This window comes from Vulpes lagopus, chromosome 11, assembly GCF_018345385.1.
Source record: "Vulpes lagopus strain Blue_001 chromosome 11, ASM1834538v1, whole genome shotgun sequence".
Taxonomy (NCBI): domain Eukaryota; kingdom Metazoa; phylum Chordata; class Mammalia; order Carnivora; family Canidae; genus Vulpes; species Vulpes lagopus.
In genome coordinates this window covers 27262960-27287052 of record NC_054834.1, presented here as the reverse complement: position 1 = coordinate 27287052, position 24093 = coordinate 27262960, and the positions used below count along the sequence as shown (strand labels likewise).

General features: G+C 46.0%; 1 protein-coding gene across 2 annotated transcripts in view; it reads left to right on the top strand.

Annotated features, from left to right (window-relative positions):
• The first annotated feature begins 2978 nt into the window (after window positions 1–2978).
• Window positions 2979–24093, top strand: part of DCAF8 (DDB1 and CUL4 associated factor 8) — a 41970-nt gene continuing 20855 nt past the window's right edge. Inside the window, exons 1-6 of one of the 2 annotated variants that reach the window (XM_041773366.1) lie at window positions 2979–3118; window positions 3678–3752; window positions 17275–17349; window positions 20443–21113; window positions 22028–22168; window positions 23411–23505. In XM_041773366.1, the coding sequence (XP_041629300.1) occupies window positions 17301–17349; window positions 20443–21113; window positions 22028–22168; window positions 23411–23505 (956 nt within the window). In that variant the 5' untranslated portion in view covers window positions 2979–3118; window positions 3678–3752; window positions 17275–17300. Of the gene's footprint in view, window positions 3181–3677; window positions 3753–17274; window positions 17350–20442; window positions 21114–22027; window positions 22169–23410; window positions 23506–24093 lie in introns of both variants that reach the window. The other variant, XM_041773367.1, reaches the window with a different exon arrangement.

Sequence of the window (24093 nt, the reverse complement as noted above, 5' to 3'; positions counted from 1 at the left end):
ACTCTGCGCTCCATGGTTATATATGCTGTTTTTTATACCTAATGACTCCCCAGTTTATACCACCAATTGTCTTCTCCTGTGAGCCTCAGATTCATATTTCAATTGTTTACTCAGTAGCTCCATTTGGAAATCTAATAGGCACCTCCCATTTAACATGTCTAAAATAGAACTGGACATTTTTCAAAAAAAAAAAAAAAAAACCCTCCCCCTGCTTCTCCCCCCTCCTGCCAGGAGTTCTAGCTCAGTAAATGGCATTACTATTTATCCTGTCGCTCAAGTCAAAAAACCTAAAATAGCTTGACTCTTTATCTTGCACTCTATATTGAATCTATTAACAAATCACCTCTGCCACCTTCAAAGTATGTCCTGAATCCAGCCACCTCCTACCATGTCCACTGTAACACTAGCCTTGCAGATCTTTTGCAATAGCTTCCTTCCTAACTGGTCTTTCAGCCTCTATTATGCCTCCCTGCAGGAGTAAATCTTTTCATTTATAAATCAGATCACGTCACTTACTCAGAACCCTCCATGGCTTTCTAGCACTTTTAGTCTGGAGATACAATCCAAAGTCCTCTCCTTGGTCTATAAATCTGGGAGTGATCTGGCTCCCGTCGTACTTCTCCAAACTAATTTCCTATCTGCCCTCTTGCCACACTGGCTTCCCTGCTGCTCTTTGGATACACCAAGCACACTCAGGCTTCAGGTCTTTTTACCTTACTGTTCCCCCTGCCTGGAATTCTTCCTGTGTATATGATTTCCTCTCTCACTTCAAATCTTTTTTTTTTTTTTTTTTAAGATTTTATTTACTTATTCATAGAGACACACAGAGAGAGGCAGAGACACAGGCAGAGGGAGAAGCAGGCTCCATGCAGGGAGCCTGACATGGGACTCAGTCCTGGGTCTCCAGGATCATGCCCTGGGCTGCAGGCGGCACTAAACTGCTGAGCCACCCGGGCTACTCTCTCACTTAAAATCTTTATTCAAATATCACCTCAGCAGGGCCTTCCCTGAGCCCCCTCTGTAAAAGAGCACACCTACTCAATCCTGCTTTATTTTCTACTGGCCTTCATATCATCATTATTGTCGGTGTGACCCTGTCTTCCCCTTACACTCCCAACCCCTACACTGAGAAATAAGCTGTGACTCCAAGAGTCTTGGTTGGTTTTATTCATTGCTTCAGCCCCAGTACCTAGAACCGGGTCTTACTATAGGAATTCAACAGCTGTTGGGGTGAATGGAAGAATGGATAGAACGGTAAGGCATCAGACAGCTACTTTGCACTTTGGTCCTCTTCTAGATACTGGAATTACAAAGATGAGAAGCCTAGTCCCTGCCGTTACAGAGCTTATATTCTAGTGGTATACTTAGGTTACAGACACATAATTATATGTTAACAGGTAAAAAAAAAAGTTAGAAAAAACAATGCAGAGTGAGAGGACAGAGGATGATGGTTGGAAGAGTCAAGAGCTGCCTCTCAGAAGTAGGATTTCAGTAGAGGTATGACTGAGTGGAGAGAGCAAGTCTAGTAAAGATTGGGTAGGTGAGGGCAGCCCGGGTGGTTCAGCGGTTTGGTGCCTTTGGTGCCTGCCTTCGGCTCTGGGGCATGATCCTGGAGACCTGGGATCGAGTCCCATGTTGGGCTCCCTGCATGGAGCCTGCTTCTCCCTCTGCCTGTGTCTCTGCCCCTCTCTCTGTTTCATGAGTGGATGATTAAAATCTTAAAAAAAAAAAAAAGATTGGGTAGATGAATATCCCAAGAAGAGGGAACACATGTGGAAGCTCCAGAGATGGATCGTGCCTTGGCTGGAGTTAAGAGTGGAGAAGGCTCCACTCTTAATAAGGCTAGAGCAGAGGCAAGCTGTATGGAAGGAGATGAAATCAGAGAAATAGGTGCCAAATCAGGTAAGGCCCTCTTTGGAAGCAAGCCATTGTTATCACCTTTTTTTCTTTTCCCAATTGAGTGATGAGGAAGCTTTTGAGGTAATAATATGGGGAGTGGGGTAATATGACCTGACATATTTTAAAAGGTTACTCTGCCTGCCATCTGTTTAACTGGCAGGTTAATAGTGGAAGTAAACAAACCAGCTAGGTGTCCTTTGCAATAGTCTAATATATAATATATAATGACTTCGAATAGGGAAGTAGCCATATGAGAGGTGAAAGGGGTCAGAGGCTAGCACCTGGCCCTCTGGTCAAATATCCCTGTGCCCTGAAGGCACCTTTCCAGGCGACCTGTCGGAGGGGAGCACAGCACATCACCAGACCCGTTCTGCAGGGCCCGCAGCACGACCCCCAGCTCCCCATCTGCAGGGCCTGGGGCACGACCCCCCCATTCTTCAGGACCCAGGGCACGATCCCCACCTCCCCATCTGCAGGGCCCGGGGCACGACCCCCACCTCCCCATCTGCAGGGCCCTGGGCCACGACTCCCCCATCTGCAGGGCCTGGAGCAACAGCCTCAGGAATAGCTCGCCTGCACCTTAAGCTTCCGAAATCCTTCTTTTAATTTGAAAACGGGTAAATGGAAACGGGGGGGGGGGGCGGGGAGCGGCCTCGAGGGCGTAGAAACCACCGAAGAAAACAAGGTCCTCGAAGGAAGCGGGGTCTGCGGAGGAGACCCGGCGGCGGCCGCCCGTTCCCCGTGTTGGAAGGCAGGGCGGACGCGGAGGCTGCCCGGAGCCGCCCGCCGCCCCCGCCGCGACCCGGGGCACCCCCGACCCGTGCGGGTTTCGGTGGCGCCGCGGGGCCGGGCCCAGGCTCGCCTTCCGTTGTGCGCACGCACCGCCCGCCGCTGGGCCCCGCCCCGCCCCTCGGCGTCCTGGGAGCCGCGAGCTCGCGCGACCGCTCTTCCCCAGCCCCCCCCGCCCTCGTCGCAAACGGGGCCGGAAAGCGCGGCGGCGCAGGCGCAGGCGCCCAGAGCGGAGGCGGCGGCGGCGGCGGCCGCTGGCCAGTGTAAGATGGCGGCGGCGCTGGCGGCGGCAGCGGACGGGGCGGCCGGGCCTGGGACCGTCGGAGCAGCCGCTGGCGGAAGGATGACCCGAGGCGGGGAGCGGGCCGCTGAGCCCCGCCGGCTCCCGTGCTTGTAACCGCCCCGCGGACACCCCCCCCCGACCGACCCGGTCCGTGTCTCGTTCCGGCTTGGCCCGACCCCGAGCCCCCGGCGCGTCCCGCGTCGGCGTAGGTCGGACACCGGCCCCGGCCCCGGCCCCGGCCCCGCGGCTCAGGCGAGGCCCCGGCGCCAGCCCCGCGGGGAGGCCCGGCCGCGCTTGCCCGGCTCGGCGCGGGACTGCCCCTGAGGCCGGCGCGGCGTCCTCGCGGGGGGCGTGCGAGCCCGGGGTGGCCGCCGGCGTGCGCGTGCGACCGGGGCGCCCTGCGGGTCCGAGCCGGGGCCGCCGCGCCCCTCCCCCCCCCGCGCCGGGCCCAGCCCTGCCCCGCGAGGCCGCGCGCGTCCCCTCGGAGGGCCGGCCCGGCGTGACCCCGCGCGCCCCCGCGCCCCCGGGGCTCCTAGGCCGCGCGTGCCCCGGTCCCCCCGGGCGGCTCGTGCGCGTCGCCCCCCGCCCTGCGCGCGCTTTATCTCCGTGGCGGCCGCGGGGCCCCGGCCCAGGGAGACCCAGGTGTGCGAGCCCAGGTTCCTCCCGGACGCAGGCCTCCGCCGTGTAAACTTTTGACTTTTCTCAGCCCTTCAGTGACCCGACAGACGCATTATCTCAGGAGCCCAGCCTGGTCCGCCCGCAGGGATAGGAGGAGGAGGAGGTGAGTAGGAGCTGAAGCATGCGCATCCCCGGGCCACGGCGGGCCCCACCCCGGTGCTCGGACGCCGGGCCCCGTGCCCCGGGGCCGGGGTCTGGGGCGGGCCGAGTCGCAGCGCCGGCCCCAGCTCCCGCCCCAGCTCCCCGGGAGTCACTCTGGCCAGTTCCACGGGCCCGCGGGCGCCCCGACTCCCCGTCCCGCAACTGTTGCTGCGTATCTTCCAACGACTCTGGCTAAGCCTGGAAGCGAATGCGCCCCCCCCCCCCCCTCCTTCCCTCCCTCTTCCTTTATGCCTTTGCCTCGTGCGTCGCCTCCGTGTGGATCGTGTTTCCTGCACTGTTAGAGGCTGGGAATTAACTTTGCCGGAGTTCCTGCGGCCGCGGCCTCTCATCGAACCGGGTGTCCTCCCTCCTCAGGGCCCTGGGCCGCGCTAGTTATTTCTATTTAGAGGAGAATCTTGAGCTGCTTGTCACTAAAAGCCGGGCAGGGACGCTGCCGTCAGCTGGTGCCCGAGTTCAGTCCATCCCGCGGAGTTACAGCTTGGCAGGAGACCGTAGCAAATAAGGTTAAATATATATATTATACGTACACATATATATGTATATAATAACACCAGCCGCTCCTTTGGAGCCGCTCTGAAGAGTTCTCAGTCATCCTGTGCGTTCAGCAGCAGCAGCAGCAGCACGGTCCGGGGCCAAACAGGGAGTCCGAACATACTGGTAGACAGGATTTTTTAACACTCCTAGGTTGTTACTTTTTTCTTAGGTGTAGTGCTGTGGTTAAAGTCTGTGGGTTGTGACAGAGGAGTTGGGTGGCTCTGGGAGGTTGGGCCTGGCTGACTCTTAATTCCTTTACAGTTTATACTTGGTGAGGGTTGTTTTGTTCTACGTGCTGTCCTGATTAGAAAACGAACTGGAGTAAGACTATATTACTGGTGGCATGTATGTGTATCCGTGAGCTCTAAGGAGATAATACAGCCTTTGGAGCTGGACAGACCCGAGTTTAAGTACCGTGCTAAGATTTATTGGCCGTGTGACCTTGGGCAAGCTACTTAAACTTCTCTGACTCTTAATTTCCACATCCCTAAACGTGGGATAATGCACTAACGTCCTGGGGTCATTGTTAGTATTGGATGGGGGAACTTACATGAAGCTCTTAGGTTATGCCTAACGTATGATAGACACTAAAGAAGAGCGTTCTCTGTCTCCCTTAACATGTCGTTGCCATGGCTTTGAGGAAGGTCTGCGTTAGTTTACACTTCTTTGGATTCGGCTTTTTAACATGTTTTCCTTTTTTTCCCCCCTCCCCACTTTAAATCATTTCTCATTGGTCAGCTTAGAGTTATACTTTGTGGATACACCCCTGGAGTTATCTTTTGAGCGTGATTGAGGTCCGTTTGGTGGGGTTCAAGACCAGAGGACAGTGGAAATACTAGATGTTAGTCTGTGTGTGTCTCCAGATGCATTTTTATTTTTTTATTTTTTAAAGATTTTATTTATTCATGATAGAGAGAGAGAGAGAGAGGCAGAGACACAGGAGGAGGGAGAAGCAGGCTTCATGCAGGGAGCCCGACACAGGACTTAATCCCGGGTCTCCAGGATCGTGCTCTGGGCCAAAGGCAGGCGCTAAACCACTGAGCCACCCAGGGATCCCCCTTCAGATGCATTTTTAGACTAAACATCAGCACATCTCCATAGTCGATTGCTTCTTTCCTCTTGGTCTGTTAGCACACCTGATGATCGTTGACACAAGGATTATAATTCTTTCCCTTGCTGCTTTGGTGGAGGTCACTGTCTCTGCTCCAGCTACCTGTTAGACCTTTTCCTTTTGGCCTTGAATAGAATACATTTTTTTTTCCCAGGCTATTTGGCACTGCAGTGATCCTCATCAATAGATTATCAGAGAACTAGATCATGAAAAGGTCTCCTTGTTCTTGGAAGTGAGTCTGGGGCTAGGGAGCAAGGAATGCAGAGCGTATTATTTCATCTCCCCAGCTGGACCATCTTAACAATACGATGGCATAGATGCAGGTTTTTAACTTTCTCTGTTGGCTATTCTTCTACATCTTTTGGGGGGAGGTAAGGGCACATTTAAACTAAAAGTGTTGATAATATTGCAGTGAAGTCAACTGTATTCATTCAGGCCAGTGGTCCAGTTAGAGTTGGTCACCTTGCATTACCACCATCCAGGGTCTGAATTCTCCCAATTGAAAAGTAGACTTTTGGATGGAGGGTTTTGCGGTGGGCTGAAACTGCATTTTTATTATTTGTTTTTATGAGATCTGGAGATCTGTGTTGGGTAAGGGGTGGAGTTGGGAGGAAAGAAGGACGTATGTTGAAAGAGGCATAACTTTGTTCCTTATTACTCTGTGTGCCGGGTAAGAATCCCTCCTCCCCCAGGCGTTTCACAGTCTGAGCTCAGGGTGCTATCTTTGTATATAGTGAACCCCAGTGTTCTTAGTCTGTGGACCCCAACTGCAAAATTCTTAACCTTTCTGAACGTTATTTTGTATTTCAGGGCATTGCATAAGAATTGTCGCATCTTATTAGGAAGTATTAGGAGGTGTCTTATTAGGAAGTATTTCCTAGTAGGGCTGAAGTGGGAGGCGAGGTTTGCTTATGAACTTTATTCCCACCACCAATCTGACAGGGCATTTTATACGGCAGTCTGTGGAATGTGTAGGAACCAGTACCAGTGCTGTGATCTTTAGTGTTGACTAGGATTAACCTAAGACAGAAGCTTGTCTTCAGAGAGCGCTAAAAGAAAGCAGCCTTTTTGTTGCCAGTTTAAAACAATACTGACATTTCAAGAGCAAAAGGACTCTAGGAGAAGACGTTCTGCAGAAGCGCGCCCTGTTGTGGAAGTCTGAGGCCTTCAGGCTTTCACGCTCACAGTCCCTTGTTCTAGCAGGTGAGTTGCAGGCTTTTAAAATCGTGAAGTGACTAATTAAACTTTGTTTTCAGGAGATAGGTTTGTTTCTGGATTGTTTCTACCCTAGGAAAGTTATTCTAAACATGTCTAGGAATGGTCTAGGTTATAAAAGACAGTTATCCAAACAGAGCTTTCCATTGTATAACATTGGCCTTGAAGTTTTTAAGATTGAATTAGCTTTTTCCTTTTTTTAAAAAAGCAAATTATCAGTAAGCCAAGATAATCTCCTTACCCTCACCCAGTCTGGAACCCTGGCCACCAACTGAAAGAATTGAATCAGCAACAGACGTGGAGGTGGCGACGTGTATCTTGGTGTCAGAGCCAGATGCCAGTGATTTTAGTTTAGCTTTACGGTAACAACGAAAACTTTTCATCCTAATGTTTTTGTGAACGTGATAGAGAAACTTTTCCATTGTTAAGATTGTCAGAAATTCTTGTTTACTTGATTCAGTTGTTTTCTTGGTGAAGAAAGTCCTTGAAAGGTCTTTGAAAGTTAGTGTGTAATGAATTTTGTGAATCGGTCACACTCCTTTACAGCAGTAGGCTTTTATCTCTGTCTCCATAGGATACAGTTTTCTGGGCCAGAAGCCCACTTTCTCAAGTACTGCCTCAACTTCTGGAATGTGTATGCTAAAGATAAATTAATGACCTAAGTCTGCTCTGAGTTTGCAGATAGGGCTTGGGGAGTTATTAATATGACAAAGATGGCATCTTATTAATGAAATGTAGTGCATCTAATGGATTGGGTTATTGCAAGCATTGTTGGTATCACATCTGAGAGGTTAGGTATTTGCTCCTGTCCTCTGGTGGTACTGTTGAAGTTCTGACGTGAGGCATTCATGCTTGCCTCTCATGTTCTTTTGTTGTTGTTCTTGGTTTTTCTTAGCCATCTGGAAATCTCGTGGTAGCCAGGAGGCTGTTTGTCTGGTGTACTTTAAGCCTCGCCACGTGATCTGACCTGTTTCTAACCTTATTTAGGACCCCGGCGTTAGGCTCTCTCCTCTCACCTAGTGCAGGTAGGAGGGCACTTCTTGATGTTTTTAGCTTTTCTGTTTTTATTGTTTTGTTGTCAGTTGTGTCTTTGGAGTATCACTCTTCTGTGTCCTTTCCCATGATTAAAGAAAAATTTGAAGTGTGAGTGGTAAAAACTGGTAATGGGAGCTGGATTCTGATGTAAATGTAAATCATTTCATTGTGGAAACGCAGTGGAGTTTCATTAGAAATGACTTTTCCTTAGAATCATTAAATCGAGGTAAATGGGCTTAAATGTTGTCATAAAAAGTTCCTTAGCTGTATGGCTGCAGACAGCACTTAAGAGTTAGAGTGCATTCCTAACATACTCTGAAATACTGTTGTTAGAATTAAAGCCAATAAACTATAAACACGGGACATGTGGTATTACCAACAGGGAGAGAAGGCATTCATCCAAAGGGGGAATGAAGCTCCTTGTGCATAGTATAGCTGATGCAGGAATTCCTTGTTTCCTTCCTCCTCATCTGTGAGGACTGCTTTGAAGTGCTCATTGTGGCTCTCCAGCAAACCTTCAAGAGGGAGAACAACTGAGAGAGAGGGAGGCTTATATTTTGGGCACCTCAGTATGTTGCTTTACCATAGTTTGTAGAGCATGAATGTGCTCAAGAGATACTGACAGAGCCCCTTGATTCTTCAAGAGGCCAGTGAGAGCAGGTAAGCAGATCTCAGAGCCTTGGAACCGTGTCCTCGGTTGTGCACAGTGTTTGGAGGATTGTTGCTGAGTGGTGAAGCAGCCCAGGCTTCTCTAGGAAATGCCGTGGCGGGGGGGGGGGGGGGAGGGGAGGGGGGCAGAAATGAGAAGCTAGAAAAATAATAAACATCTTTACCATGTACAGACAGGCTCTTTGCAAAATCCTTGTCTCTAATTCTCTATACCAGCTCTTGTGGGGTAATGGACTTGTCCCATTTTATGGAAAGAGAGACTTAAGTCTGTTATTAGACGGTGTGCTGTCTTCAGAAACCTGGGCTCTTCGTGGCCAACCGATGAAGCAAAAGCGCTGAAAGGAAGAGTTTAGTATTTCTTATAAAAGCATATGTAGGAAAAAAAAAAAAAAAAAAAGCATATGTAGGGCAGCCCCGGTGCCCCAGCAGTTTAGCGCCTGCCTTCGGCTCAGTGCCTGATCCTGGAGACCCGGGATCGAGTCCCACGTCGGGCTCCCTGCGTGGAGCCTGCTTCTCCCTCTGCCTTTGTCTCTGCCTCTCTCTCTCTGTGTGTCTCTCATGAATAAATAAAATCTTTAAAAAAAAAGCGCATATGTAAAGTATAAAAGGTCTGTCCACGTGACAGTATGAATAAAAACATTTCTGAATTGTTTAAACATGGGTCTCAGGTTGTGATAAATTGGTAAGCTAATGAGTTTTTTGAGGAAATAACTTTAATGGACGTAACCAGACTGCAAGAGATAGCTGGATCCTTTCCTGGTCCTTGAAGAGAGAGAGAACAGCGTTCTCCCTTCACAGCGGAGGAAACCCCACAGAACACTGCCTGACTCTCAGAGCCTCTCCTCGATCTGCATCTTTCTGTACTTCTCTGAAGCATTTGAAATGTGGACGGTCCCCAGTTCTTGAAACCTTTTTGTCCCTTGGCTTCCAAGATGTTTGATGCTCATTATTCCTTCTGTTCTTCTGTGCATTTTTTTGGTCTCCCTCTTATTTCTTTTCCTACAGGTAGGTATTCCCCAAGATTCCTTCCTTGGACTCTCTCACCTTTCTTAGGTACTTAAATTTTTGATTTTTTTTTTCCCAGTGAGGTATAACTTATAAGGTGGTTGATTTTGAAGCTTCTCTGTACAGTAATTCCCAAGTCTGCATCTCTGACCCTAATTTCTCAAATTGCAGACCTGCATTTGTTTTCCACTACCTTCCTGATGTGTCAACTTGGATTTTAAACATAAAGTCAAATTCATCTCTTCTCCCACACATGCTAGCTTCTCATTTATGACACTGATCTCCCCTGGGCACCCAGAGTCAAGCTTGTCTTTTTGATTTTGGGGCTTGTGAAGAAGTGCTGTTGAAGCAGGTACTATCGGTTCCGCCTCAGCAGCATCCTCACATCCCTACTTTTCATTTCTTCTGCCAGCAGCGTGGTGCTTTTTACCTCCATGACTAGGGGAGCTTTTGAACTTGTTTCTCCTTCCCTTTCTGTTTCAGTCTGTCTTCTTATCCTTGACAAAATAACCCTCCTGATTACTCAACACACACGCACATCTTAACCAATCAGTTGCACCCTACCACCTGCCCCAAACATACCAGGTTTTTCATCTTCCATGTATTTGTTCATTCTTGGCCTGATGTTCTCAGCTTAATCCACTGAAATCCTGTCTTCCCTTCAAAGCTGAGATTATCTGACACTGATGCTTATTATGTCATTTATATCATAGTTGTATACTCATTTTTCCTAATTGGCGATTGGCTACAGAATGGATCAGGACTGCCCTGCCTGTATCTGTAGCTCCTGTGTCACTTTGGAGGTTGTTGCGTTACTAGCTTGTCTGTGTATGGATGGGCCACTGGGTGGTGCCAGAGGCCTAGAATTTGGGTAAACAAGGGCAGCTAGAGTGCTGGCAGATCTTCTGCACAACATGAATAGAGATTAATTTTCCTGATCCAGAAGCGTTTATAGTTTCTTTCTGCTCCTCTGTCTAGTTTACCAGAGGAGACAGTGCAGTCTGTTCACCTCCTCTAAGTACTCAGTGGAGAGTGGCACAGAACTAAAGGCCTACCCGCCCTGTAAACATGTTGTATGTAGTATGAGTTTCAGTTTCCTTGGGGTTATTCTTTGAATTTCAGTGCCTAAGGCTCCCTGATTAATAAACACCATACTGTTGGGAGTGTGGTTGGCGGCGGGAGTCAGGAAAGTTGGCTAGAAGAACCGTTTATTGTGAAGTAGAGATATAAGGTGAGGAGAATGAATTGAAAGTGAGCCATTTCAGCTTGAAAACTACACTTGGGGTGGGAAAAGTAGGACTGGTCTATTCCAGATGGACCACAGAGCCCAGGGCAGAGAGGCAGATTTGTCTTGTGGATGAAGATTGGCCCTGAACAGCTGTCCTGTTATGGGTGTGTTGGGACGTGTGTCCTCCCAAAAGGAGCCAGGGACTGTGTGGCTCTTGGATATCTGTTCTAATAATAATTTAAGTATTTTCTACCACCGTTTCTCAGTTTCAGAGGAGATTCTAAAACTTTGTCTACTTAAATATGGGTGTTGGTGTAGGGTAGTTGGGCACTTGAATTGCAGAGGGAGGCGCACCAAACCAGACTGTTGGGTTTATATAAGTCACAGGGACTCACAGGGTGGGGAGAGTTTGGGTCTTAGTAAAGGGATCGGGGATGGTAATGTTGTAGGTGTTGATGCTCCCATTGGGCCTGAGATGAACAAGATTTACCACACCCATTTTCTTAGACCCTAGACTCCAAAGGAATTAAAATGAAATTGAATTTGAGAGAAATTTAAAAAATAAAATTTTTTTTTAAAGATTTTATTTATTAATTCATTCATGAGAGACAGAGAGAGGCAGAGACACAGGCAGAGGGAGAAGCAGGCTCCATGCAGGGAGCCTGACGCGGGACTCGATCCCCAAACTGGGATCACACCCTGGGCCCAAAGGCAGGCGCTCAACTGCTGAGCCACCCAGGGATCCTTAAAAAATAAAAATTAAAAAGCGTTAAGTAGGGACGCCTGGGTGGTTCAGCAGTTGACTGTCTACCTTTGGCTTAGGGCGTGATCCTGGTTCTGGGATCGAGTCCCACATTGGGCTTCCTATGGGGAGCCTGCTTCTCCCTCGGCCTGTGTCTCTGCTTGTGTATCTGCCTCTCTCTCTGTGTCTCTCATGAATGAACAAATAAAATCTTTAAAAAAATAAAATAAAAAATAAAAAGCGTTAAGTGTACAAATCAACAGTACAACCACTGGAACTCTTTTAAACTGCTTGAAGCTCCCGATACTTTTAGTTGTCTCCAAGGCAGTGAGGTTGGAATCTTTTTATAAGTTTAGGATTCATCTTGCGTTTTATGGCGTTGCTGGTAAATCATAGGTGCCTTTGGTCACAGCAAAACCCCTCCCATACCGGCTTTTTCAGATAAGGACTGATGTTTTGCTCTCACTTACTGTGGCATATTGATCATTTTAGCTAATTTCTATTAATAATCACAGTGTTGAGAATTGAGTGTTTTAAATTTTGTCCTCTATTTTTTTTTTTTTTCAAGTAGGCTCCATGCTAGGCATGGAGCCCAGTACAGGGCTTGAACTCATGACCCTGAGATCAAGATCTGAGCAGAGATCCAAGAGTCGGATGCTTAACCGACTGAGCCACCCAGGCGCCCTGAGAATTTAATATTTTTCACTTTAATTGTTGGTCTTTGTCACTTAGCACTTTGCCTGACTTTCTTCCCCCTACCTCCCTTCTCTTATTCCCTTTTATCGGCCACATTTCTTGAAGTATCATTTACATGTAAACATGTATGTAGTATGAATTTCAGTTTCAGTAAAATTTATGCCTTTTCTCAGTGACCCATTCGGTGGATTCTGACAAACACGTAGTCCCATGACACTATGCTGGTCCAGGTGTAGAACATTTCCATCACTTCCAGAAGTTTTCTTGTGCCTGTTCTTCCCTCACCCCCAGCAACCACTGTTCTGCTGTCTTTATAGTTTATTTTTTTTAGCATGTCCCGGGAATGGAATCCTATTATGTAGCTATTTGAGTCTTGCTACTTTGACTTAGTGTGACATATTTGCCACCTATCCACAGTGCTGTATCAGTAAGTCGTTCCTTTTAATTGCTCAGTAGTATGCCAGTGTGCGGATGGACCACAACTTGTGTGTTATCCATTACCCGGCTGGAGGACATTTGGTTGTTCTCAGTTTTTGGTGGATCTATATAAAGCCACTAAAAAAACATTCACCTGTAGGTGTCTGGATAAATGTATATTTTCATTTTTCTTGAGTACATACCCGAGTGGGGTTCCTGGGCTATATGGTAAGTTTGTATTTGGCTTTATAAAAAAATTGCTGCTTTCCAAAGTGACTCTGCCGTTTTGCATTTCTCCCAGCAGTGTGTGGGACTTCAGTTGTTCTTCTCCTTGTTAGCACTCAATCAAGGAAGCTTATGTTATTATTTTAATAAATTTTAGCCATCCTAATAGGTATAGTGAGGTGTAGTATAGTTTTATTATATTTTATTATTATTTTAAAGATTTTATTTATTCATGAGAGACACAGAGAGAGAGAGAGAGAGGCAGAGACACAGGCAGAGGGAGTAGCAGGCTCCTCGTTGGAGCCTGATGTGGGACTCGATCCCGGGACCAGGATCATGCCCTGAGCCAAAGGCAGACGCTCAACCACTGAGCCACCCAGGTGTCCCTGTAGTGTAGTTTTAATTTGTATTTCCCTAAAGACTGATAATGTTGAGCATCTTTTCAGCTGATGGATGCTTAGCTGTGAGAAGTAGATTTTGTCTGCTGCCCTCTATGAAATCTATTGCAGGTATTTTCTTCCAGTCCATAGCTTGTCTTTTCATTTTCTTAGCGGCATCTCTCAAAGTGTAAATTTTTATTTTGAGATGTCCAGTTATTTAATTTTTTTCTTTCATAGTTTTTTTATTTTTTGAGTCCTGTCTTAAATACTTGCCTAACTTCTGTCCCAACATTATCTTCTTTGTTTTCTTCTGGAAGTTATATTGTTTGTGCTTTTACATTTTTTTGTGTGTGGTTTGTTTTTTGTTTTTTTGTTTTTTTTTTTTTTTGCATTTGGATGTCCTGTTCTGGTGCACGTAGTCTCTTGCACAAATCTTTCATCAATATTAGGAAAAAAAGAAAGCAGCCCCAGGGGTTTTAAACAAGAGATATTTGGTACCTCTTCCACAAAATATTTTTATACTCTGTATTAATTGTCCCTTTGCTTCGTTTTTAGTTAATAATTTGTCATATATTTGGTTAAGAATTTAAAGTCTTTTTATTAGCACAAGAGAAATCTAGGTCATTGGAGTTTCTTGGGTAGAAATTAAAATGACACCTGGATCTTTTTTTCCCCCCATCCCCCAATAGTTTACTCTTTAACCTTCAGTTTGGCAAGGGTTATGGTTATTTTTAGAGTATAGGCAGTTGAGCTAATCTAATTAAACTCCCCCAGCTACCTGGGACAGTCAGCTCATCAGCTCTTCCAAGCTCACATTGGTTTGCTCTGGACTGGATTTGACATGGAAATTGGTCAAGGTAAAAGCAGTGGATTTGTTGGGAATACAGTGCATTAAAGAATGAAGAAGGTAATTTATGTTTAGGTCAGGTATGGTCCCTAACTTCTGATCGCAAAATAAGGTTATATTCTTTGGTAATGAAAGAGATTCTAGAATGGCTCCTACCTTTTGAGACCTAGGGTACCGTCAAAGCATCCTAGCCTGCTTTAATTTGGATACTTTAATTCCTGTCCCAGAGTTGAGATGGTTTTAAGTTTCTTCATTCTGATAGAAATGTGTATGATTAAAAATAACAGGTCATTTCCAAAGTAACTGTATTTCTTTTTTTTTTACTGTATTTTATTGTCATCATTTCTTGCCTTTTTAGAAAAGTGGCCCTTGGCATGGGGGAGGGTGTACCAAGGGGTATTGGAGATGGGCCAGTGATGTATAGAAAAAGCAAGTTGGGATTTCTATTTTTTTCCCTAGAAAAATTAAACTTAGTATTTGATGTGGTTTGATTAGTTGTGCATATGTACATATACAAGTGTTGAGGATTTATGGTAAAAATTTTCACTGATGGGGTTTATAGTCAGTTTTGAGACCACTGCTCCAGAGTATCCTTCTGCACAATCTTTAACATACAATTCTACTTATCTGTATCATCTCTGGAATTATTAATACTATTTTACCAAAAAAAAAAAATGAAGTCTGAGAAGATTAAGGAGCTCATCGATGGTCAGAAAGGATGCTACTGGCTGAGATACTACAACCTTGGACTAATTTTCAATCTAGAACTAATTTTGCTAAACTCTGGCCCCTAAATTGTGACCTTTAGAAGCTATCTGCCTACCAACTCAGTGGTTAAACACAGTTGGCATAGGCATTTGCAGGCTTGTCCCTGCTTCTGAATTTAGTAATACATTTCTGTCAACTTCTCCCCAAAAGATCTCTTTTTGCAAGAACCTTAAGTCATTTTCCCCAAAAGGCAGATCTTTCAACCTATCAATATGGGTTGAACTGTATGGCTCTGCTTTTCCCGCCTCTCAGGGCTAGGAGCTTTGGCTTCTTCTGGTCATGGAGGCTGGGAAGGCAAGTGTATTTCCTAGCGCCAGTATGCGTCTACAGCTCGGGCAGTCTGGGCTTCTGTAGGAATTGATGCAATTTGATTTTGAGAGAGGGTTTCTGGAGCCACTTTCTTCTTTAGAAGATGATAATGGTGGGGTGGAAAATATGGCTGGTATGGTTGAGAGTTTTGCTTCTGGAGGTGAGAACATCGAATCTCTTCTCAGTTGACCAGAACGTGTGCTTAATGACCCGAGTTTTTAATCTTTTTTTTTTTTTTTAATATTTTACTTATTTATTTATTTATGAGAGACACAGAGAGGCAGAGACACAGGCAGAGGGAGAAGCAGGTTCCATGCAGGGAGCCTCATGTGGGACTTGATCCTGTGTCTCCAGGATCATGCTCGAGCCAAAGGCAGATGCTCAACTGCTGAGCCACCCAGGCATCCCCCGAGTTTTTAATCTTAACAAAGTAGTGCACTTGTTTTTCCCGCCTCAAAGGACTTTTTGCAGTTAATATAATTAACTTAAACCCTAGATGGGGAAGAAGATATTGCTGAGATTCTCAAGAATAAATACAGGGACTACCAATGGGAAAAGGCCAGTGCTGTGTGAGGAATGCTGTACAAAAATACCTCCTTGGAGTAGGAGGAGGAAAACAGCCTACTTTGCAAACCGTTCTTTGCTGTTGTTTTTGACGTGGCTTCACAAATCTGTGCTTTGTTGGCGTTGTCTCCCAGCACCCTTCCAGGTCCTTCCTTGGACTCGGCCTCAGCCTGCCCGTGCATTATTTCCACTCCCCCGCCGCCTGCCAAGCAAGCTTTGGGCAGCTGTCTCTTGGCAGGGGACAGTTTTTGAAGCAACTTGGATTTCTGTAGAGGAGAGTAGGGGGTCAGGATAAGGATGAGGCTGCTTCTGGGATAATTGTTATGGGAATGAAAGGGCTGTTGAAAGATTAGAAGCCAGTGTGCCTGGGTACGAGGACTTGAGTCATAATCATACTTTGTCTTTGACCAGTGCCTTTTGTCTAGGCACTGAAAGAGCTTAACAAAATTCTGGTCTGAATAATATTATTCTTTGCTCTTTGGAATTTGCTCGAGGTGGGAGTGAGGCCCTGTAAAAATAATGAATATGTTAACAGTGGTATGAAAGGAGAAAAGCTAGGTACCCAGATTGCCAGATAGGACTTTTCTAAACAGATCTGGTGAAAGTTGGTGGAATTGGGTAGAAGAACATTTGACGTTTTTAAAGTGGACTGAGATAGTTTAATGGAAATGTGGCCTTTACAAGCTTCTTCCCCAGCTGACTTAGTTGTAAAAGGAAAAAAAGAAACCTTTTAGGTTCTTTCTTGGGGAGAGGGTGCTCCTGAATTCTAATTTGGCTCTGTTGCTTATAATTCTTCATTAATATCTGTGCCTGTGAGCTTGAAGCTTGGCATCTGAGTGAACCTAAAGCCCAGGCTCTCACCCCAATAGCTTGGTCTCTTCTGTCTCTGTTGATTTGTGTGTAAGGTGATATTCAGAGTCTGGCCCACTTGTTCATGTTATGAAGACAAGTCTTTCTTAGATTTTATGGGTGATCCATCTGACTAAATTTGCAACAGAAGATTCTTGCCTAGAGGGCAAGACTGAAGGTAGCTTTCTTGGTTATGGTCCTCTGCATGCAGTACCTGTCACTGGGTATGTGCCTGCTGGCACAGGTGGTATCTCAGTTCCTTCTTTCCCATCTCAGAAATCACTGCCAGCTACTCAGTAAAGAGATGGCAGTTGAGGGACCCCTGGGTGGCTCAGCGGTTTAGCGCCTGCCTTTGGCCCAGGATGTGATGCTGGAGTCCCGGGATCGAGTCCCGCATTGGGCTCCCCGCATGGAGCCTGCTTCTCCCTCTGCCTGTGTCTCTGCCCTACCACCCCCCACCCCCCGTGTCTCTCAGGAATGAATGAATAAAATCTTTAAAAAAAAAAAAAAAGAGAGAGATGGCAGTTGACCTCTCAAAGATATGTTCCGTTATGAAATTTAGACATGGGGGATGGGGACCTGGTATGATTGTCAGGAGCTAATGAGCCCTGTTGAGCACACACTCAAAAAAATCTTCTTTTTCTTTTTAATTTTTTAAAGCAATCTCTACACCCAATGTGGGGCTCAAACTTATAGCCCTGAGAGCAAGAATCACATGCTCCACTAACTGAGCCAGCCAGGCGCCCCTCAGAAAAATCATTCTTATGAAAATGACAAAGGCTGTGTGCATGGTTAAATGTCCTGGCTCTTTTATCTTCTCTTATAGATTATTTCATAATTATTTCATTTTCTTCCTCTCCTAAATGCAGGCTGGCCACAATAAACATCATTCAAGATGTCCAGCAAAGGGAGCAGCGCAGATGGCAAAACAGACTTAGCCAATGGTAAGGAGCTACCTGAGGTTCTCCTCCTTCCCCAAAGAAAGTGGAGAGACCTGGATTTTAGCGGAGGAAATCTTTCCTAAGAGTGGACCCTTCCTGTGTTTTATGTGTAGGACACTATGCAGGAGACACCTTGGACTATCCGGTACTTTTGTTCGTTCAACTTCTGATTGTTTCCAGAAGATCAGTAATAGAGCTGTGCCATTAGGAGGAGTTCAGGTAGTTTGGAATTCTGAAAAGTGGTAAGAGTGGATGAAACTTAGGAAAGAAAGATCAGTTGGTGGTGGAAATAAGGGAGTTGTGGGAAGGTGAGGTTCCCCAGTTGTGATAAGAGGTCTCTTTCTACAGCAGGTCCTAGTTTGGTAGAGACAGCAGACGAGAGATGAAGTTACAGCCCACACTGACTGGAGTGAGTGCTGGCCTGCATTCTTTGTAGGGTCTGGCTGGGTGTGAACTCACTGGGTCCAGGGCCCGTTTGAAGGTTTTGGTAATGGATTATTTGGTCAGTGCTTCAACCCTGGGCCAGCTTCTAAACTAGAGACATGTCCTTCAAATGGATATAATTGAACAGCATAGAGTTCAGCATTCCTCAGCACATTGCAGGTCAGGATTATAGGCTCAATTCTAGTTGATGTGATTGTAGAGCAATGACATTGAGTAAGGGAAAGTGAGATTTTTCAACAACCTGGTTTATTGCCCCTGTGTTCTCTTCTTACCAGTGCTGTTCGTTCATCTCTGTAAAAGAAAGTGGTTGAGATTCTTCACTGGGTTCATTTGAGAGACTCAGGTTTGAGGTATATAATTGATTTGGAATTTGGCCATTAGCCAGATCAGACATTGGCAGACTGTGGCCTGCAGGCCAGATCCAGCCAGCCACTGTTTTTGTAAAGTTTATTGGAGCACAGTCATGCCTTATTCACATGGTGTTTATGGTTGCTTTTGTGCTCTAACAGTGGAGCTGAGTACTTGTGACAGATCCATATGGCCTGTGAAGGCCCTCTACAGAAAAAAATTGCCAACCTCTGGATCTTGGTCATTGACTGTTAGGGTCCTGTTGCTGAGCTTGTAATTTGCTGGCCCTTACGTTAATGCGGTAGGGCCTCCGAGTCGTCTTGATTGGTTAATCATAATTTTAACAAGAAATGCTGGGAGCTTTGGTGTTTCAGTTTTCCTCATCTGCAGAAGTGAAATGTGTGGTGTTTTATCCTTTCTCACCACTCCCAGTTTCAAAGCCAATTGTATTTGAGAAACCACAACGACTAATCTTTCTCAGTATTCACAGCAGTCTCAGCAAGTGTGGTTCCTAGGGGCGAATTGCTGCACTTTCCCCCTTTTTCTTCCAGTTCCTACACCCGTTTGTTTTCATGCTGGGATCTTAGTTGTGGTGCTTTCTGAAAAGAGCTGTTTATGAGTCTCCCAACCTTCAGTCACCACTTCAACCAATGTGTTTGTATTGTTCATTGGTTTTCTGTGTCGGGTTTTGCCTGAGAGTTTGTCGTGCGGAGGTTCCATTGCTGCAAAGATCTTTGGAAATTACTGCTCTACTCCAGGTGACTAAGCTGTCAGGCGCTACTTGGAATCCTTTCAGCATCCTTGTGGGGTTGGATAGCTCCTACCAGAGTTGCACATAGCTGGTCTGCTGTTGCTAACAGCCTTTACTTCTGGCAAGGTAAAGTCTGTCATCAGGAAAGGAGACTGTGAATGGTACTTAAAGTCCTCATTCCTGCCTTCCTTCATACCTTGGCTTCAGTGTGGAAGTTGTGGTCATATTGGCCAGAGTGCTCTTTTCTTTTTTTTTTTTAAGATTTTTAAAAATTTATTCATGAGAGACACAGAGAGAGAGGCAGAGGGAGAAGCAGGCTCCATGCAGGGAGCCCAATGTGGGACTCTATCCTGAGTCCAGGATCACACCCTGGGCTGAAGGCAGGTGCTAAACCACTGAGCCACCAGGGCTGCCCCAGAGTGCTCCTTGAAATATGATTTGCTGTTGCTAGGTAGGCGAATGCAGTGTCTAATTGTCAGGGATGAGAGTGACTGAGAGTCACTCAAAGTGACTCCGTTCTGTTACAACCACCAACATGGCAGACTTAGAATATGGTGAACTTTCTCTCAGATACCACTCACAAAGCCCTGCTTTTCGTCAATTTTACATATGCTTCCTTTTTTTTTTTTAAGATTTTATTTATTTATTCATGAGAGACATTGAGAGAGAGAGAGAGAGAGAGAGAGAGAGGCAGACACAGGCAGAGGGAGAAGCAGGCTCCATGCAGGGAGCCTGACGTGAGACTCGATCCCCGGTCTCCAGGATCACACCCTGGGCTGAAGGCGGCGCTAAACCGCTGAGCCACCTGGGCTGCCCTTGCATATGCTTGCTAATAAAGCTCTACCTGGATAAAAAAAAAAAGTTCAACTAAAAGTCCTATTAACATTATTAAATTAATAGAAATCAGAATACATTTATTAGTAAAAAGTTAACCCATTCTAATGGTCAGAATCCCCACGTGTCCCTTCTACTTCTTCCTGGATTGCTATTGGATTTTAGGACCTCAAGAAATTAGGAATTAGAAAGTAGGAGGTAGTGGTGCTTTCTTTAAGTAGGAAATCTTTCAACTCCACACCCATTGTCAGAGTGATTTTAATCCGCTATTTTGTATCCTTCTCTAAGAAGATGACTATACCAGTTCTTCCTGGAGATGGCTATTCTTTTTGTCTTATATTCAGTTTAATTCTTTGCTGTGGCTGCTGGATGTGTGTCCAGCAGAACTGAGCTTCAGGTGGTTGTATAGGATGTACTTCCACACAGCTGCCCATGCTTTGCAAGATAGACTCTTAGGCTGTCCTGCAGTTCTTCACTTATAGTGAAATACCTTTGTTTGTATGTGGCTTTGGTGTTAATCTTTTCAGTTTTTTTGTCCTTTCCCAGATTCCTGCCCAGAAGTTAGTTTTTATAAGCATTTGAAAAAAACACTTTAACCAGAGTTGGTTTCTGGGTCTTTTGATGTGATGATTTCTGGGACTAAGGAGGGGCTATACTTCTGATCACTATCCCATTTCCTTATTTTCCCCCCTCACCCACTCATTCCTCATAACCTGCAGGAAGCCTGTCTAGCAGTCCAGAGGAGATGTCTGGAGCTGAGGAGGGGAGGGAGACATCCTCAGGCATTGAAGTGGAAGCCTCGGACCTGAGCTTGAGCTTGACTGGGGATGATGGTGGCCCCAATCGCACCAGCACAGGAAGTCGGGGTACAGATACAGAGAGCTCAGGTGAAGACAAGGACTCTGACAGCATGGAGGACACTGGCCATTACTCCATCAATGATGAAAACCAAGTCCATGACCGCTCAGAGGAAGAAGAGGAAGAAGAAGAGGAGGAGGAAGAGCATCCTCGGCGCCGTGTCCAGCGGAAGCGGGCCAACCGTGACCAGGACTCGTCAGATGATGAGCGGGCCCTGGAGGACTGGGTGTCTTCAGAGACATCCGCCCTGCCCCGACCTCGCTGGCAAGCCCTTCCTGCCCTGCGGGAGCGGGAGCTGGGTTCCAGTGCTCGTTTTGTATACGAGGCTTGTGGAGCAAGAGTCTTTGTGCAGCGTTTCCGCCTACAGCATGGGCTTGAGGGCCATACTGGTTGTGTCAACACCCTGCACTTTAACCAGCGCGGCACCTGGCTGGCCAGTGGCAGCGATGACCTGAAAGTGGTGGTTTGGGATTGGGTGCGGCGGCAGCCAGTACTGGACTTTGAGAGCGGCCACAAAAGCAATGTCTTCCAGGTGAGGCAGGGGAGCAGAACAGCAGTAGAGAAAGTCAGGCAGGAGTTAGAAAAGCCTGAGGTGCCTAGAGTGGGAGCTGATAGTGAGATGTGGTAGGAATTAAGGCAGCAGGATTCAGTCCTCGCGTGCTCCCACTATGACTTAGAGGGGTTAAATGCACTAAGCGACCAATGACAACCTTTTATTTTTCCTAAGCATAGAGGTGTTTGGAAGTCATCAGGAAGGTACTAAGTGTGCCCTAGTAGAAGGCATGCAGAGTAAGAGCAGAGGCTCTTGAACCAGACTGGGTTTAATTCCTGGTCCTACACCTATTAGCTTCATGATCTTGGGCAAGTTATTTAATGTCTGTCTTTGGTTTACTTATCTGTAGTGTAGAGCTAGTAACATAGAAGACCATGAGGGTTATATAATGATAGAGGTTAAGCAGTGTAAAACCATGCCTGGTGCTTTCTGAACATTTGATGAGTATTAGCATTATTGTTCTGTTTCTTCATCAGCCCTCTCCATCTTCTTGGTACTAGCACTGATTCCTAGGCATAATCTCTTCCCCAGTATCCTCTCTGTTTTCCTTTGTCATTGTAGCAAATTTGTTTGCTTCCTGAATTAAGATAGATTTTCCTCCTTTTTTCCTTACATTTTCCCCTGGTAGGCATAGTCCTAGTTCACGTGAGCGCTTTATCCTGTACCAGGTCCTTGCAGAGTCAACTGAGATACTCTTATATCAGGAGGTTTTCCTCCCTCTTATTTAACTCTTAGAAGAAATTGGACTTGAGCCAACTGTAAGACTAGGAGAGCTAAGTTTCCAGCTGTTGTGCAACCAAGGGGATAGATTGGGGTTGTTATTATAGTCTTTCCCTCTCAAATTAACCTCCTCAATTTCTTTCGTATATCCCTTTTTTTCATGAACATCCCAGGCCAAGTTCCTTCCTAACAGTGGTGATTCCACCCTGGCCATGTGTGCCCGTGATGGGCAGGTGCGGGTAGCAGAGCTGTCTGCTACACAGTGTTGCAAGAATACGAAGCGTGTGGCCCAACACAAGGGAGCGTCCCACAAGGTAAGTTAGCTTTGCTCCCACAGTTGTGCAGTCCAGCTGCTCAGTCAGGCATCTCAGCCAGGACCTTCCTAGATCTCTGCCTCCGTGTGTCCTGTCATGATCACCTGCTTCACTTCTTCCAGTCCTAAAATTTGTAGATAAGAAAGGAGAAGTAACAACCACCCTAAACTTCTTGGAAGTGTTTGAAAGCTCTCTAGATCTTGAGTGTACAGTATTTAATTATGCCTAACCCCTAAGCTGACCAATGGTCGGTTTGGAAGTCCTTGAGGTCTCCTTTGCCTTCCTCTTAAATTTACTTTGCTTGTATCTAGAACACCTTAATAGCTCCAAGATTCTGGTGGTTGGCTCCTCACATGTGAGAGCTCCAACTTTTCTCCTAGGTCTCAGGGCATAGACAGCACTATTTCTGGAAGCCCTATTTAGGACTGGGAATATAGGACAGACAGTCATAGGGGCATGGGTGAGGAGATGAGAGCTGCCTCGTCTCAGAGTGGTCATGCTGTAGAGGTGGGTGGCCTTCTCTTAGAAACTCTAAGCTAATATATAGGTGGACCTGGAATATCCTTTTCTAGTCCAGATGGCTCAGAAAATAAGAAAGTTACCTATTTCTTTGATTCTTAAGCCTACTACCTTCAACCCATTAGTTAACTAATTTTACAACTAAGATGTAGGGAGTAAAAAACTTGGGCATCATTTCTCTCCCTATCTGAGAGTGGAATTGATTTCATTTGAGAATAACCCTTTTTGGGATCCCTGGGTGGTGCAGCGGTTTAGCGCCTGCCTTTGGCCCAGAGCGCGATCCTGGAGACCTGGGATCGAATTCCACGTCGGGTTCCCGGTACATGGAGCCTGCTTCTCCCTCTGCCTATGTCTCTGCCTCTCTCTGTGTGTGACTATCATAAATAAATAAAAAAATTAAAAAAAAAAAAAAGAATAACCCTTTTTAATGGTTGAAGTTTTTCTTTGGTATCACTATTCAGATCCCTTGGGGACTTAGTTGAAATAAGAAAACTCTTGTCCTTTTGACTTGTATAGAATAAACAAGCTATAACTAATTCACATCTAATTCACATAGAACAAGAGTGAATGGGTTTCTTAGTTCCTTTCCTGGGGTTTTACAACAGAAAAGCTAGACATGTCTCTTAATTGAGATACTAAAAATGCAATCCTTCCTAAAGATAACGAAATGAACTAGATGGCTTCTGATTCTGATCTGTAGAAACCTTTCTTTTTCTCCCTCAGTTGGCTCTGGAACCGGACTCTCCCTGTACGTTTCTGTCCGCAGGTGAAGATGCAGTTGTCTTCACCATTGACCTCAGACAAGACCGGCCAGCTTCGTAAGTATAGCGATAATGTTTTTACAGAACTGGACCTCTTGGCCTTGAAAATACCCCACGTGTCCTAGGTAATACCCACCTCTCTGGTCAATCCAAAGAGTCCCTCTGTGCCTGTGCTAAGAAACAGATTGAAGTTCAGGGCACTTCCTCCCTTTGTTGTTTGCCTGCTTCTCAGCAGTACCGTACTATTCAGTCCACCTTCATGTCTAAAACAAGATACAGTTCTCTTATATGTGGGCTTTAATAACTACTTGTTGATCTCCTCTCTGTCCGCTTGGGTGCCACTCAGCTCACCCATAGGAAGCGTCTACAGAGCAGCTTAGGTCCTGTGTAGTTTTCAGTTCAATTATGTATAGAAATATGAAAATAAGTGATAAATCGTACACTAAAATATTAGTAGTGGTAATAGAGTTCTGTTGTATCACAGCTCATTTCTACATGAATTTGAGGCTTATGGTTAAATGACATCCCTCATCAGCTGTGTGATGTCATAGAAAGAACAGAGCTCTTGTTTGGCTCTGGACGGACCTAGGTCAGATTGCAACTCAGGCACTGCTATCTAACCATTCCGAACCTCTGTTTCTTCAG